General features: G+C 40.5%; 2 protein-coding genes across 2 annotated transcripts; both read right to left on the reverse strand.

Annotated features, from left to right (window-relative positions):
• Positions 1-1724: 1724 nt before the first annotated feature.
• LOC118878128 (uncharacterized) lies at positions 1725-9166 on the reverse strand. Its single transcript, XM_036819686.3, has 4 exons — positions 8800-9166; positions 3338-3835; positions 2711-2798; positions 1725-2601 (listed from the first exon to the last, which is right to left on the reverse strand). The coding sequence occupies exons 1-4, from the start codon at positions 8912-8914 to the stop codon at positions 2406-2408; spliced, it is 897 nt and encodes a 298-aa protein (XP_036675581.3). The 5' UTR covers positions 8915-9166; the 3' UTR covers positions 1725-2405.
• Positions 9167-11000: 1834 nt separating this feature from the next.
• Positions 11001-13477, reverse strand: LOC108017084 (probable peptidoglycan muropeptide transporter SLC46). The gene is made up of 10 exons (XM_017084043.4): positions 13261-13477; positions 13087-13196; positions 12883-13033; positions 12643-12826; positions 11957-12414; positions 11761-11897; positions 11512-11701; positions 11408-11455; positions 11243-11351; positions 11001-11181 (listed from the first exon to the last, which is right to left on the reverse strand). The coding sequence occupies exons 1-10, from the start codon at positions 13373-13375 to the stop codon at positions 11124-11126; spliced, it is 1560 nt and encodes a 519-aa protein (XP_016939532.4). The 5' UTR covers positions 13376-13477; the 3' UTR covers positions 11001-11123.
• Positions 13478-14165: the final 688 nt, after the last annotated feature.

The raw sequence follows: 14165 nt of genomic DNA on the forward strand, positions 1-14165 counted from the left end.
CGAGTTTTTTTCGCTCTGCTGCTGCACTGATAATAATGCAGGGGCTTCCCCACTTTGTTTGAGGCTTTGATGGCCTGTCAGAGGACTTACGGAAGCGCTGGAAATACAATTTTCCTTCTGCAGCCTAAAATCCCCCCACTGCCACTAATGAAGGCAATGCAATTTGAGGTGGATCAAAGCGAGAGGCCTTTGGCCTAAAGTAACATCTGCTAAGGGGACACTTATAGGTTTATGTAAATTCTGGAAAGCGAATTTTAATAGGTAGCCACATAAACATTGAGCTGGCCCTGTGGTTTTGTCTATCCGAATGGCTGGCTGGCTTTAATGTAAATGCCTGGCCAACAGTGCGGATGATGTACACATAAAATGTTTACGAGTGCCGTAATAAAATCAAATCAAAATTTAATGCTTGCACCAGACAGGAGTGGAGATCCTTTTATGGCTTTGCATCCATCAAAATGTCAAATGAGCTGTCCACACGAGGTGGTCCTGGACATATGCTTACCCCAGGATTCCCGGTACCACGATTCCTCGAATCCCCTTAGCCAAACCCTTTGTTTGCCTTCTAGGAACGCAGCTCCCTGGATCTGAAGCATCAATCAGGTTTCGGTGGGGAAATGAGTGTTGGTGCAGGAATTATGGTGGAAAACTTTCTGCTAATCCACTTTACGTGCCTGCGATGGATGTTCCAAGGGCAAGGCCACCTCCGGTACACTCGCTCCTCTGGTCGAGCATGAGAAATGAATTTACTTATCTGTTCGCGGAAAATTCCTGCCCTTTTCCCAGTTCCCCCGCTCCCTTTGGTGCTTTTCCGATGGCTGATTTCCTCTTCCGGCGAAAGTCGTCATCAAAAAACCCAAAACACACAATTCCTTTTTCGTTTAATGCATGCTAAAAGATAAGCGGAAGGGAGATTTCATTTGAAATACACACTCCTCTAAGCTGCTCAAAGGAAAAGCTAAACATTATTCAAATTTAAATGCTTAAATTTGATTACATCCTTAAAACAATACTTTTTGTATGAAAAAGCAGCCAGGTTATGGTTTTTGTGGATAAATATCTTTACCAAATAAACATTTTTTTGTAGCTCTATAAATGGGTTTATTACCAGTCGAAGGGATTTACTTTTTACTGCTTTTCGTTTTTTTCCAAAATTATATTAACATATAAAGATGTAATTTAAATTCTGCAAAGTAACCAGAGAATTCCCCTTGTTTTCTTCAGAATGTTCGTGCCAAACAGTTATCGCTGCTCGATGGCCATTAAAGCGAAATATGAACCCTTTTGGCCAAGGGAAACTGCTTACCAGAATGCGATAGACATTAGCAAATATGTACAGTACTTAGAGGAGCTCGTTCAAGGTTAATGCTGAACTTTTGCGGCGGAAATTATTTTTGCGAGCGGGCTCAAATGGCCTTGAAGGCGGCCAAAGTTTCGGCCCACAAAAGCACGGCGCAGATTTCGCCCACTTCATTTGCTCATCATCAAGTCAATCAAGTTTTAATGATGCCACAATAAGCCCCGCATCGCCCGCTGAATAATTTAAGAAATGTCCACGGGGCATTATTATTTTCTGGGTGTTCCTGTGTTTGTTTGTCCAGTCCCCCGATTTTGTGGCGAACTCGTGGGCTCAGTGGGAGAAATCTGAAATTTTAATTGCTTGCCATTTTCCTTAAGTGTCCGGCAATAATAATTGGAAATTTATGAGATTTTTAATGAACGAGTACAGATTGCTGAACAGGCTTTCGGTTTCGCACGGCTTTATTTATTGAAAAATACATTGGGTTTCCATTGGGTTTCATTTTCTGGTAAATAGTTTGCATTTGTTCTGGGGCCTGCACATATGCATTTAATGATATGACTTCCATTTATGGAGTTTCGTATTCGACTAGCTCAATATACACACACAGAGATATACATTTACATTTATATATATACTTATAACTTGGTTTTTAGACCCCCAACGAGGGTCTCTCGTAGTTGAACTCTAAAAGTACAGACAACGCACAGTCGCAAGTATTTTATATCTTGCGCTGGCGTCTCTATTTTGTTTTTCCCTTTTTGGTTTTTGGTTGGGTTGGGTTTTAGCCAACATTTCTCATTGTTTGGCTGGCGGCTTTGCGTTCAGCCAGATTGGGGTTTAATTCATTTTCATTAGGGCGACAAGCGGTCCGCCCCGCGTGTCAATCTTCATCAGAAGCGGAGCACCCAAGTCCCAGTTCCCCAGTCCGTTGTCCTCCCGAAAAAGTCCCTCCATTCCAGCCGGCGCCGCAGGACATTCCGCCCAGCATTAATGGGGATGGACGGCTGGCTACTTTTCGGCTGGGTCGGTTCGAATCCAGTCCTGCCCCTGCGCTCGCCATCCCTTCAGTCACTTTCCCATCCTTCGGTCCGGGGTCCGGTATCTACAACAGCCTCTCCAGATCCTCGCTCTCCGCGTCGCTGATGAAGGAGTCGGTGTCCGTGAAATAGTCGTCATCGCACCTGTTCCGCCGGCAGCAGACCCGCCGACCCATCTCCTCGTCGCTCCAGTGCTCGAACTCCTCCTTGTGGTGCTCCAGCAGCATTAGCGAGGGAAACAGGCTGTCGCAGCCACTGCAACTGGTGGAGGAGAGGTCGGGAAAACGCCAGGAAAAGCCGGAAAAGCGGAAGAAAGGCGAGAGAGTAGATGAAAAGTGAGAGCTAGCCTAATTAAGTGCATTTCCCTTACCCGAAGTGTCGCTTCTTCTGCTGGTGCGAGGCCAGCTGACGGTGACAATGGAAAGCCCGGTCGCACACGTTGCAGGTAAGTGACTCGTCTGGAAATTGGGGAATATGTAGCAAGAACTCGGAACAGTGGGTCCCCTGATATGGACCAATGAATATGACCAACAAAAAAATAACCCTAACAAACAAAAAATTAACTATTCATCGTATTTCTTGATCTGATTGGAAAGGATATGAAAATATTGCACATTAAATTAGAAAAATAGAATATTAATAATCTATTCAACCTGCTAATAATTAAAATATTTTATGATGGTATACTTGTACTTCATTATAAAAATATATAACCTTTTTCTCAAGAATTCACGTGATCTAGATAATATATTACTTTTGTAGTTAAATATACTTTAGAATAAATGGAATTTGTCTCATGTTCTTGATAAAATTCAATAAATTACATAATGTTTAGTGATTAAAAAATACATATAAGGTATTTCAATTTTTAGTGTAATATTTCATGAAGAAGGCAATTTGAATCTTCCTAAAACCCTATTCAAAATGTACATGCAGCTTTCTTTCATAGTTTACTTGACTTTCAGGAGCCTTTGTGGACCTGGCTCCTGGCACTCACCGTAGTCATCATCGTCATCGGCCATGGCCAGTGCATGCAGGCGACTTATTGTGTTTTCGTTAATCTCCTTCGATGTTGACGTGCTCCCTGCACCGAGGTCCTTTGAAGTCTTCCCCTTCGCCTGGCACAGGCCCAGTTGGCAGAGGGCGCTCTCCACCTCGTAGTTGCCCTGGCAATCGGCATCCGTGCAGGGCGACAGGCTCCCGTTCCCATTCCCGTTGCCATTACCGCTCCCCAATCCTCCGCCCCGGCATCCAGATCCCAGGCCCGATCCTGAACCTGAACCGCCGTTGACACTGACGTTGCCATTGGCTTCACCTGGCGGCTCGTTGTTGGCATGGCTGCTACAGCCTGCTGTGCCGGAGTGCGCTGCCAGCATTTCAAAGTCGTCTAGCTCATCGAACGGATCATCGATTTTGTGGCCGAGTGACACGGCATCATCGGCCTCGGCACTCAGGCGTCCATATGCCTTCCGTGGGGGCCGCTTCACATATTTGTCTGCCGCAAAATGAGGTGGAAAAATGCATGAAAAACTTTGCTAAATAAAAGCCTGCTCGTATTGATAAAACATTCTGGGGAAAATGTAGCGAAAGTCCTCAGGGGCTGGTTTTTTTCAAAGAGCTCTGTGGATTTATTTTGCCCATCAGGAGGTTTCTATTTATGGCTTACCATATGCGGGTATTTCTTTTATTTATTTTGTGTAAGGGAAATGTAAAACATGTGTGTCATTCGTATTGATTATTTTGAACTAACATATTTCAAACGAATTTCTATTGATAAATTCGGTGATGGTGAATAAAAACTTTGTTGTATCTATATATCTATAGATGAAACTACTTAGGAGTCATACGGATCGAGTACTAAAAGGTGTGTTTCTGATATTTCGTAGTTAAAAGTAATTTAGATCCAGTGCAAGAACTTTTTAAAAATTAAGAAATCTCCTCATTGAATGAGAATTTTAAAATGTTCCTGCACCTCTACCGCAATAAAATCATATTTCATTTTAAGTATGAATCGCAGTTACCCTGAAAATCCAACCCAATCACAATCGCTTTTTGATTGCTTTTGAATTGCTTTTGCTGTCAGAAAGACCTGAACATATTTTCGCTGTAATGCATTAGTTTTTCCAGTGCACAACTTTTGTTTCCGCTTCCCGGGCAACTTTCTTTGTTACTGCTCGGCGTGGAAATTGAGAAATGTTCCTCAATGCATCAGACAATTAATGGAGGCCTTTGTGCCGCTTTTGATATTTACAGGGCCCTGCCGTTGAGACAAAAAGTTTCCGTTTTCCTTGTTTTTGCCTGCATGTCCTCGAAGTTTCGAAGTGATAAAATGAGATTTATTGCGGGCTTTGTTTGTGCATTGTGTGTGATTTTTGGGAGGGAAGGACAATAAATATAGTGGACAGAGGTGAGATCCTGCGAAGTCTTATTTACGGTCCCCGAAAATAGATGGTGTGCTGACTGGGCCCCTGGATTTTTATGGCACACTAGCCGTCCGAGCTCCCATTAGCAGCTCATTATGTGGGCTCGTCTTTGTGCTGGCTTTAATTGCAATCGGGTTCAACAGTGCGTATACGTGACGACTCGAAATTGGCAATTCGGACGGCTTAATCGCCTTTAAATGTTCGAATAGACTAAAGTTAAAGTGCTCAAGCACGTTTCGATGGAAAGTCTTAAAATGTTGTGGTGCTTTGATTTTTAAATTGCAGCTGCTTCAGTAAATAAATAAAAGTATATTAGAGGAATGGTATGCCAAATATAAATGGTAAGTAAATCGTTTAAAAAGCTTATAGATTTTTATTTACCACACTCACCCACCAAATTAAGATCGCAAATCTTTTTAAAGACTTGTGGCCACTGTGTTATTAAGTCACATATAAAAACCATTAAAAGCTTCTATTATTGTGGCTGCCGAGGGAAAAACGACCATGAATATTAAAAGTGTGTCAGAAAAAGGAAATAAAACGCGCGTATGGGGAGCAAACATTCGCAGGAAATGACGGATAGAGTAAAAAGCTGGGGGAAAGTCAGTCCAGAGTGTTGTCAAAAACGCGGCAGACCGTGCGGCAAACTAAAACTCAATTTTATCGCCAAATTGTGGACCGCAGAGAGCGGCAAACATTTAACAATGTTTTCTGCTCGGCGACTTGGATGGAAATTTATGGCTAAGGGCTTTAAGTTTTCCCCGGACTCGTAATCTCGAAAGATAAAAGTTTCTCTCGACTTTACTTTAGAATTACAGCACAAATTATTACAAATGATGCCGCCCGCCGGCGAGCATATATAAATCATGGCCCGGAGAAAAGCTGGAAAGACAGGACCGGCGTTATTAATACGCCAGATAAATGCCTAATAATTCTTCCCATGCTGGGTCCAGGGATACACACTCGTTTTCGAAGCCTGGCCGAATGCCAACCGTAATTTATGATACATTTTGTTTGCCCCGCTGCTATTATTATTTCTGATGTCTGGCCAGGAGCACGAACTAATGATGCCGCCAGCTCAAGCGAGCCACATTTGATGCCCAGTGAGCAGAGCGTGGAAAACCAAGGCAAACAAACCTCTAAAAATGCGAAAAACCAAACAGACATGCTGCAGGACCCCTAGCTAATTGGCTGAAAAACACACAGCTGCGCTCAAAATAATAGAGCGAACACAAGAAATATTGTTTGACGAAGAAAAAAATCAACAATAAGGAAAATCATTTTGATCTGAGTATAGTATAGTATAGCATAGTATAGAATATTAAGTACAGAAGTGTATAAAAGTATGCAATACTATTCTTTATAAACAGGAAGTTTTTCATTTTCGAGTTCTAAAAGAAAAATAACAATATTAATTTACTTTCAAGCCATTTATATAAATATGTAATCCTTGTCTTTTCAATATTAACAGACTAAAAATATATACTGAATATTCACACTTTAATTGGAAACGGTTTTTAAATATATTTAAAATATTCTAAATATTTTTTTATTAAAAAAATAAAGAAATGGTAAGAAAAACATCATTAAAATTATGTATCTTTTCCATGCTATTATTTTGCGGCTATCTTTACTTGGACACAAACATCGCGCCCTTAACCACAGGCCTCGGCAAATGCTAATTGCCATTACTTGTTTTACAATTTGCCGCGCAGGACTCACAAATTGAATGCACAAACGCATTATTATCAATGACAAATGGCTGTCATAATTATCGGTTAATGCCGCAGCCATATGTTGCCCAGAATTTGCATAATACATATAAATCACTGCCCCGCCCCTTTTCCATTCGGGTGGCAGCAACAACGACAAACATATGTTGACAAAAGCTTAAGGGCGTCGTCTTGTTTTTGTTGTTTGTTGGTTTGTTCAAAAGTTGGCAAATTAAATTTTTTACGATTAAATTTCACGCCTGCCAGGGGTGATTGGGAAAAAATGGTGGTTGCTATTAATGTCATAAATGTTTGTGAATTTGCAAAGTGAATAATGACAATTTGCGAAGTGTGCGAAAAAGCTTTTCAATTATTGCCATGACATTAAGCACATTGTTTGCATATCCATTTTGATGCGTTTATCGAGGAATTTAATTAAATATTCCTTGTTTTTCTTATCAAGGCGAGAGTTCTAGATGGGGATCCTAAGTGGGCGGCACGAACTGAAGTCAACTTGTTTTTCTAGTCAGCAACATCTGCTGCCAGTAGTAAATCAAACGCAAGAAGCCCTTTAAGTAACTTTATATGGCACAGCTGTTCCGTAGAGTAAACACCCTATTTAATGCACTTGCCACAAATAATTGAAAGTTTCCGATTTGCGAATAGCAATTTCAATCAGGAAAATCAATACTGCCAAAAACTATCCTGTTTTGCGGGAAAACAAAGAAAGTTGGCAAACATAATTTAAAATTCGTGATTAACATTTTAATTGCATTTGGGCTGTGTTTGCTTTTAATTTAAAACGTGCATTTCTGCTAATTAATTAACAATATAGTTTAAATGCTGGTAAAAATGTGTGTATATTTCTGGGGTTATGATAATGTTTGCATATCATTAACATGGCTTGTTTTTTTGCAAATATAATCATATAGTATTTTTAAGTGGGTAATTATAGGTGCACAACATTAGATTTAAATGATGCTCAAATGGAAAAGAAGTGATTTTTTGGGGAGTAGGTATGTTGTTCTATTTACTGAAAGGCTATTGAGTATCCTGCTTAAAATAATGGGAAAATTGAAATGGCAAGTGCTCCGGTTCGCGTGGGAAAAACAACTAAAATTTTCAATTGCCAGCCTGGGGGAAATCCTCGCCGGAACCCTCCTTTGTTTTTCCCCCAGCTTTTCTAGGATGGTGCAAGACTTAGCGCTTAGACAAAAGCATCTTGGGACCGAAGGCCCAAAGTGTTTTCTTTCGACAGTCACATCCGCACCACGTTTTCTGCTCCACACACACGTGCGAAGCCTCATTATTACGTGGGTTGTAGGGCCTCGGTGTTATTTACTTTACTTGGTTTTTCCCCAATTTTCCCCAGGCTTTTCCCGCTTTTCCGCACGGCACAGATATGGGCTAACAATGGGGAGTATGCAGGCAAGTACAGTATGCGAATACTTGGAGCCTATATTCCACAAGTCATTCCGGGAATTTTAATTAACTTGTTTTGATAACAAGTGGGGGTTCGGCTTATGAATAAATGCCAGGACTAGACTGGAACATGTCTGGCATTATAATCGGGAAATTTTCGTGAAAATCTGAATACCCCCAAACATTGATCGGCCAATTGAGTGCGAGAAAGTCTTTATGGGAAAATGTAAACTGCAACTGTGATTAGTCAAGCCTGTCACCGGAAACCATTTGGTTTTCAAAACGATTAAACATTCTTCTCTATCAGAGGATAATTTATTTAAGTATGATAAATGATATTTTCAGTGAAATGCTATTTTCATGACTGACATATTGTAGTTAAATTGATTACAGGGAAGATGCGGCCAGCAGATTTAAAATCAATCAATTTAAAATGATACTCGATTGCTTTTCTTTTCTTGATGCAAAACATATTTAAGCTTTTGATAAAGGATCTTTCTGAAAAAGATTCTGGGGACAAATTATTTTTAAGCTTATTAAAAATTTAAAGAATCAAGAACTACTATACAGAAAGTTTTAAGTACGACATTATACTTATACACGGGGTAAGTTAAAAATGTTATTGTCTTCAAAAAATACATTTTTGGTGACTTTTTTGAATATTACATTTTTATTAGGAATGCTATTTATGTTCTTTTAATACTCTTCGTCAAATTTTCCCACCAATAAACACACCGCGACGCCATATCAGAACCTCAGCTATTTATGGTCGACTTACGCACAAGTTTGAGACTTAATCTGATTAGTCCGCTAATTATTGATGAATTATCCTAATTGAGGGCGGACTTTCGCCGGGGTGAACTGGACTAATTGATTGCCGGGGCCAGGTGTTGGGGACTCACCTTGTGTGCTGTTGCTGTGATTACCGCCGTTCGAGTTGCTCTTGGAAAAGCTGCAGTTGTTGTTGAAGGAGTTGAAAAAGTTGGCGGCTCCGGTGCGCCGTAAAATCCAAAACATGATTGCAGGTGTGCGGGGCTGGGATCCTAATCCTGATAAATGAGCTGTCCGGAAAATTCCAGTTGATATGTTGCAGCGCCCTAAAGTAGGCAACGAGTTATGCCAGCTGCATTTCCACCGACGGCATTTCCACGCGAAGCCTTTTTTGCGCTGATAAGCGGGCTACGGAAAATGAGACGACACGATAAGCTGGGTCGGAAAACTCCGGAAAAACTGGCGACCGTTTCGTGTGGAAGTCTTCAGCAAACTAACTCGACTTCGGTAGGTTCCTCGGATTTTATAGCTGCCGAAGGAAAACGAGAGCGAAAATAACCATCTGATGGAGAGAGTTCTCTCTTTATAACGTAATGTCGTAAAGACTTACGTTACAGCCAATGCTCTTTTGCTCTTTTGACGCTTGGTAGTTGGAAAAATCAACCAAAGCCCAAACTTGACCTTCGTCAACACTTGCATGTTGTTTGGCCCGCTGGCAGCTCATAATTCGCTTTGTTTAATAAACGATTACGTATGCGCCGTGTGGACGGGTCAGCTGTCTTGGCCACCGACTTCGAGCCACTAAAATGGCCATCAATCATCGGAGCACCGGAAGTGGTCGCTACTTTGTTGTCCTGTTTAAAGTTTTATGTGCGTCTTATCTGACTGGCCCAATTAGACAGCATCTTGGACTACTTTTGTGCACTGGGAGATATAAAAAGGGTTTTTGATAAAATTTGAAAAAATGAATATTTTTATATCATATTAAAATTGAGTGCCTAAACAACAAATAATTCAAAGTTTTATTCATTCACTCCAAGTCTGTATCAGCGCTTTAAAAATACTTTATACCAATACTATAATACCAACAAATTTGTTCATACAAATCTTATATATATTTATAATTTTTAAATTATTTATAACAATTATGAAAGTTATATCATACTGCACTTCAAATAAATATACGTCATTTTAAAATATATATTTTTTAAATATTTTAAATGGGTTTTCTGGTAACACTGGGGTATGTAGTTTTTATAAAAAAAAATTTCCCTTTTTCAGCACTCGCTTTTATGACATTTTTCCATCAGTGCTGGTGACGTGAAAAAGAGCGGAAATGCCGAGCGCTTAACAGCTGGCGGCACATGCATCCGCATCAAAGTTTTCCCCTTTACGGTTAACGCGTTTGGTAAGACAAAGACATCCCATCAAGTTGGCGTGTTCGAGGGCTGGGGTTCCATTCCGCTCCAAGTGCAAGTGCAGAGTTCATGTCCTGCGAATTCGTTTATTTGCTGCACGCGCGGCGGCATTAAAGCGTTTTTCAAGCACCCTCGACTTTAATGCCGCACGACAAATGCTTTTCCGCAGACAAGACTGTGATTTGATGGCTCGGATTCGGATTCGGTTTCGGTTCGCCGATTGCTGCTCCGCCTGCGGGGTTAGGTTAACCCGACACTGATTGCCGGGGCTTCAATGTGAATGTGGCCACGTGGAGCAGGAAGTCGACCCCGAACATGCGACATACCTTTGTGCGCATAATAGAGTCGCAATTTAATATTTAATCATCGAGGGCTGACGCCTAACAATTCAAATTGCTGCAAATTGTGGGTCCCGTGAACTTTTGGCATCGGCGACATTACGAATTCATGCTGTACGTGCCAAAGTCACAACGAATCCAAATGAATCCAAACGATGTACGTCCGATTCTCCGAATATGTTTGAACTTTGCAAATATGTTGCGCAAACTTTTGCCCCATAAATTATGCACTATTAAAAGCTCATGCATAAGGCATGGCCCCATCTCCCTGCAGCGCCAAAACAACAAATACAAAGGACGAAGGACGCAGGACCTGGACCAGAAATAATAATAACCACAACAAAGCATTACACATGGACGGCAATTAGATCCAATTTCGTTGAAAATGCATGCCAAAGTAGTCACTTATGTCCAGTTGATGTAATAAAATAGTTCGATAAACTGTTGGCCATCGGGTGACATGGCATTCTGGAATTCGATTAGTTAATCCTTCAGCACAATGTAATTGAAATGGTTGATAATTCCCCGTGCGGTATGCAAATTAAATTAGCCAGAAACACAGAGAAAACTCCTTCGTGCTATATAAATCCAGTTATTTAATGCTGTCCACACAAAGTTTTCGACTTGGGCATAAACAAAGCTCTAAAAAGTTGGCAAACTGGCCACAATCAATATTGATGGAAACTCAGTTCACTTTGGCTACTTGAGCGTCTCGGCGTAGAACTTTCGGTGCTTGAATTTAATTCGCATCACCCAGCTGCAATAAATTTATTCAAAATCACTTGGCGTGACGATAGTTAGATGGCAGCTATACTCACCCAATGAGGATAAACGCTATTAAGTAGAAGGCGGCGCTGAGGAAATTAAATCCGCCAGGATTGCTGGCCAGGGAGCTCTTGTAGATGGCCGTGTAAAGGGGAGCGGCGACTGGAAATAATATTGAAGATGATGGATGGGGAAGAACCAAGGGTATTACAGCTTACCAAAAGGGGCGAATGATTGTACTATGTTGCCAATTGCAAACAGTTTACCTGTGATGAGTAGAGAAGAACTGAAGTGGAGGTTGTTTTTTCCAATTATTACCTACCCGTATCGGAAGAGGGAACTATATTCGATACAATCGTGCGACACATGGGTCCCTGGATGGAGCGAAAGACTCCCAGCACCACAGATATGTACAAGTGCCAAGGTAGAAAGGCAAATCCTCTGGCAATGTTGCTAAGGATCTCAGAGAATAACGACAGCAAGGCCAATGACACCACAGACATTCCAAAAAGCTAGAAATACACAAAAATCAAATTTATTATATTGATATGTTTTATTTTTAGTAAATTACCTTTCTTAAAATAAGAATGCCCAAAAGAGCTCCCAGCATGGGCACTGATTGGCTGACTGTCTCAAAAATAGTAAACTCACGTACTGTGAAATGGAACTGCTGACGCACGAATAAATACATCACAGTCATGACGCCATCTGCATGGATATCATCACCTCTATCACTGGTGCCCCCAGGCAAACTTAAGCACACTCACCGGCAACGAAAATCGAGACAAAGCCGGCCAAAGTAACCAACCAGATGATGGAGTGGGCATTATTTTCCCTCCTCTTAAAGCAGGTGCTAAACATATCTTTAACGTGTTTAATACTGAACAAGCCAGCCTTTTCCTCTTTGTCTCCCAAAGGAGGCTTTTCTATGGTCTCATACTTGGGTGGATCGTCACGTTTCTCCAACGTTTCAGTTGACAATTCACTCACTTTCTGATCTGAAACTGTCACAACAACTTCCTTTTCCTTCTCGGGAACTTCGTCCTTATCTGGGCACATGCCCAAACTTTCGGGCAGGTAGAAAATAATAAAGAGTGTGGCCAAAATTATGATTAGACACGATATACTCTGTACAAAGGCAGCACTTGTGGCTGCATAAACAAAACTGGATAACAATGAGCCACTTGTCAAGGCCACGAAAAGTATCAACTCCATGAAGATCATTCTGCAAATAAAAAATTATTCAATTTAAGTTTTAATAGTGTTTTTTTGTGATAATATGGTATATCGTATAACCAGAAACTAATTATGAAATATTTTTGTAAACATTTTGTAAAATTCCTTTCAACTTCTATTCTTTAGGAGTTTAAGACCACAAATGGCCGAGAATAAAGTCTTAAAGCTTGTCACATTCCTTTGTCCCTGGGCTTAGCTAACAATAGGTGACACTCACCTGTAGGGTCTGGTTTTCATGTCGGTTGTGTCCGTAATAAAGCAAAAGGCAGCCACCGAAAAGACACACAAGCCACCGAGCAGGGAGTGTGGCACAGCTGCCAAGGTGTACCACCAGGGATTAACCAGGTAGTAGCTGGACAGCCAGCAAATGGCAGACGAGAGCAGGGCAGATGCGGAAAAGCCTAGGAGGAAAACGTCTTACTACCTCTTCAGCAAACGAAATCCTTTAAAAACTCACCAACCATGGACACAATCAGCAGGGGCTTGCGTCCATAGTGATCCGACCAGGATCCAATAAACAAACCACAAATGGCGGGGACAATGCTTTCGAAGAGGGTTCGGGTTAAAAACATATTGGCCACATATGCCTGAAGCTCCGTTTCAATGGCCTATAGTTCCTAACTAAGTTTAATAACTATTAAAAAATGTAGTATTAACAGACCTGTATTTCTGCTGTGGTGTTTTTGCTATCCAAAAGCATACAGTCAGATTCATTATACTGATAGATCACCGTACAGGTCTGAAAAATCAACTGATTGCGCATAACAGTACCTAATGGGAGGATCGTGCTGGAGCTTTTTCATATGTCATCATTATAATCTAAAGTTCCGCTTACCTGACAGCATGTGCGAAAACAACAGCATGAAAATCACCGGTTCTATATAGAACATGTTGAACAGACGCCCCCATTCCAAACTTTTTAGTTGGGCTAAAGTAGCCTTTTCCACCATTTTAATTGTGATTGGTAAAACCCAACTAAAAAAAAATTTTTTTTTTTATTTGTTTAACTAGTTTTTACTCACTAAAATTTTTATTATTTCTTCATTTATAATTTTTTTTTTTTATTTGTTTAACTAGTTTCCACTCATTAAAATTTTTAGCAATTCTTCATTTTAAATCGGTTATATATTTTATATTCTTCGTAGTATTTTATTTTATTTTTTTGATAACTTTTTTATAATTTCAACCTTGACTAAATATTTGGCACAAGTTTCGTTTATTTGCAGTTCAACTAATAATTAATTACACTGGAATCGGACTTTTCGCTCCGCTGATTTTATTGTTTACTCAGGCAACGCGGGACTAGAACTCCGAGTCCATGTCATTTGAGTTCCGATCACGAACTGAATTTGAATAGCTCGGGTTAATTGCTTAAATACATTTTAAATGATGTGCAGCTACGTATGTAATTATTTATTAAATCTAGTGGGGAATTTTTTGCTACCCCCTGTTTGGCGTTTGATAAAATCTACAATGCATGAGTTCGTAGGCTTATACAATCAGCGGAAAACTAATTTGTAAATAGATCGCGAGGGCTATAGCACCATATCTGTTGTGTGAACTTTCCAAAGCAAGCATAACTTTCTCAATTCTTAATACAGGGCTCTGCACTTAACCCTTTTATGCTGGAAAACTTTCCCCCCGACCGGCACAAGAACACACACACACGCGAATTTTAAGAAAAGTCTTTTCCGCCGAGAAAAGCGAACAAGTTTGCCTGTTCAAATTGCAGGCCAACAC

This window comes from Drosophila suzukii, chromosome 3, assembly GCF_043229965.1.
Source record: "Drosophila suzukii chromosome 3, CBGP_Dsuzu_IsoJpt1.0, whole genome shotgun sequence".
Lineage (NCBI taxonomy): Eukaryota > Metazoa > Arthropoda > Insecta > Diptera > Drosophilidae > Drosophila > Drosophila suzukii.

What these genes read in the sequence shown, in the direction of transcription:
- LOC118878128 (XM_036819686.3), bottom strand. Translation starts at nt 8,914, where the DNA reads ATGTTTTGGATTTTACGGCGCACCGGAGCCGCCAACTTTTTCAACTCC. An exon ending in CGATGACGATGATGACTACG is followed by an intron (nt 2,799 to 3,337) that starts GTGAGTGCCAGG and finishes CCCAATTTCCAG; the next exon opens with ACGAGTCACTTACCTGCAAC. An exon ending in CAGAAGAAGCGACACTTCGG is followed by an intron (nt 2,602 to 2,710) that starts GTAAGGGAAATG and finishes CTCCTCCACCAG; the next exon opens with TTGCAGTGGCTGCGACAGCC.
- LOC108017084 (XM_017084043.4), bottom strand. Translation starts at nt 13,375, where the DNA reads ATGGTGGAAAAGGCTACTTTAGCCCAACTAAAAAGTTTGGAATGGGGG. An exon ending in ATGAAAACCAGACCCTACAG is followed by an intron (nt 12,415 to 12,642) that starts GTGAGTGTCACC and finishes TTTTATTTGCAG; the next exon opens with AATGATCTTCATGGAGTTGA. An exon ending in ACAATCATTCGCCCCTTTTG is followed by an intron (nt 11,352 to 11,407) that starts GTAAGCTGTAAT and finishes TATTATTTCCAG; the next exon opens with TCGCCGCTCCCCTTTACACG.